Source organism: Silene latifolia, chromosome 8 (assembly GCF_048544455.1).
Source record: "Silene latifolia isolate original U9 population chromosome 8, ASM4854445v1, whole genome shotgun sequence".
NCBI lineage: Eukaryota > Viridiplantae > Streptophyta > Magnoliopsida > Caryophyllales > Caryophyllaceae > Silene > Silene latifolia.
Genome location: NC_133533.1, coordinates 28,773,430 through 28,775,748, shown reverse-complemented (window position 1 = coordinate 28,775,748; position 2,319 = coordinate 28,773,430). Strand labels below are relative to the sequence as shown.

The following is a 2,319-nucleotide window of genomic DNA, read 5'->3' as shown; positions in this document are numbered from 1 at the left end:
GGATCATGGCGGTCACACATCATTTATTAATCGACATGATTCCTTCCATGTATCACAAATCAATTCCAAATCTAGGTAAACCTTTAATTTGAGAAGAACATTAATTCTCACAATTAGTCACATGTAATCTAATAACTGTAATGTATACATATACTATAATGATTAACATGTCTATTATAACAGAAACAATACTATAAGTGAATTCTAGATGTCACATTTATTATAAGCATATTAACTTCATAATAACAAGGCCTTTGATACAACACCCATGCGTTCTACATGGCCAATGAACGCCTTGGGTGGTAATCCCTTAGTTAATGGATCTGCCACCATTTTATCCGTTCTTATATGCTCAAATGACACTCTTTGCTTCTGTACCTCCTCTTTGACCGATAAAAACTTTAATTCCATGTGTTTAGCACCCTTGGAGTATTTATCGTTCTTAGAGAAGAAGACGGCTGCAGAATAGTCACAATAAATTCTCAGCGGCTTGGCTATACTATCGACGATCCCAAGTCCCGAGATAAAATTTCGCAACCACAATGCATGAATAGTGGCCTCAAAGCATGCCACAAATTCAGCTTCCATAGTAGAAGTAGCAATGACAGACTGCTTCCCACTTTTCCATGATACTGCCCCTTCAGCTAAAAGGAACAAGTAGCCAAATGTTGATTTTCTACTATCAACACATCCGGCATAATCTGAATCTGAATAACCAATCACCTCAAGATGATCGGATCTCCTATAAGTAAGCATGAGCTCCTTAGTGCCTTGCAAGTACCTAAGGACCTTCTTTGCAGCTTTCCAGTGGTCCATCCCGGGATTACTTTGGTACCGACCCAACATTCCAACAGCAAAGCTGATATCTGGTCGAGTACATGTCTGAACATAGTTCAAACTCCCAACCACAGATGCATAGGGAATTCTCTCCATTTCTTTTCGTTCCAGCTCATTACGGGGACATTGCATTTTACTAAATTTTGTCCCCTTTCTCGTATAGGAACTATCCTGAGCATTCATTCATTCTATATCTTTCTAAAACTTTGTCAATGTAAGCTTTCTGAGACAACCCTAACAGTCCTTGTGATCTATCACGGAAAATTTCAATTCCGATCACATAGGATGCCTCCCCCATATCTTTCATTTCAAAGTTTTTAGATAGATATTTCTTTACATCATGCAACATGCCTATATCATTCGCAGCAAGTAAAATATCATCAACATATAAGACTAAAATAACAAATCTGCTCCCCCACGATTTTAATGTAGATACACCGATCGACGGTAATCTCTACAAACCCATATGACGTGATGGTATCATTAAACTTTAAATACCATTGTCTAGAAGCTTGTTTTAGTCCATATATCGACTTCCTCAGCCTACACACCTTATCTTCATTACCCGGGGATGCAAATCCCTCAGGTTGGTCCATATATACTTCTTCCTCAAGCTCACCGTTTAGAAAAGCGGTCTTTACATCCATTTGGTGAAGCTCTAGATCATAATGAGCTACCAAAGCCAAGACAATTCTTAAAGAATCTTTCTTTGACACCGGAGAGAAAGTTTCTTTATAGTCAATGCCATCTTTCTGAGTGAAACCTTTGGCAACAAGTCGAGCCTTATATCTTTCAATGTTACCTTTAGAGTCCCTTTTGGTCTTATAGACCCATTTCGACCCAACGGCCTTAGAACCCTCAGGTAACACTACTAAGTCTCATACTTTGTTGTCATCCATAGATTTTATCTCCTCTTTCATGGCAATTAACCACTTTTCAGAATTATCACTTTCCATGGCCTTACGGAATGAGACGGGATCCTCACTAATGCTCAAGTCACATTCAACGTTATATGTCTCGTAGTCATCTGGGATGGCTGATCTTCTTTCTCTTATAGATCGCCTTAATTGTTCCTCTGGAACAGTGACTACCCTTCTTCGCCTTACAGGTTGCCTTGACTGTTCACGTGACATATTATTCTCCCCTTGAATTGTGACTTGATCATCATTGTTATTGTCATTTTGTGGGTCTTGCACTTCATTTCGTTGTTGTCCCATTATGTCATTTGACTGTGACGACACGATTGGTACAACGATTTCACGTGCAATTTCAGAAGAAGAAACTTCAACCTGAATTTCTTTAATGTCCACTTTTCGTGGTTCAATGCTCCCACTAGTTTGACCGTTCTCAATGAATCTAGCATTTCCAGTCTCTACTATTCTCGTACTATGATTAGGACAGTAAAATCTATACCCCTTTGACTTTTCAGGATAGCCAATGAAATAACCACTGACTGTCCTAGGATCTAGCTTCTTTTCATTT

At 38.9% G+C, this 2,319-nt stretch overlaps 1 protein-coding gene across 1 annotated transcript; it reads right to left on the bottom strand.

The window, feature by feature from the left end:
• Positions 1-237: 237 nt before the first annotated feature.
• Positions 238-969, bottom strand: LOC141594926 (secreted RxLR effector protein 161-like). Its single transcript, XM_074414906.1, has one exon. It carries the CDS (start codon positions 967-969, stop codon positions 238-240), a length of 732 nt encoding a protein of 243 aa, XP_074271007.1.
• Between the last annotated feature and the right edge of the window lie 1,350 nt (positions 970-2,319).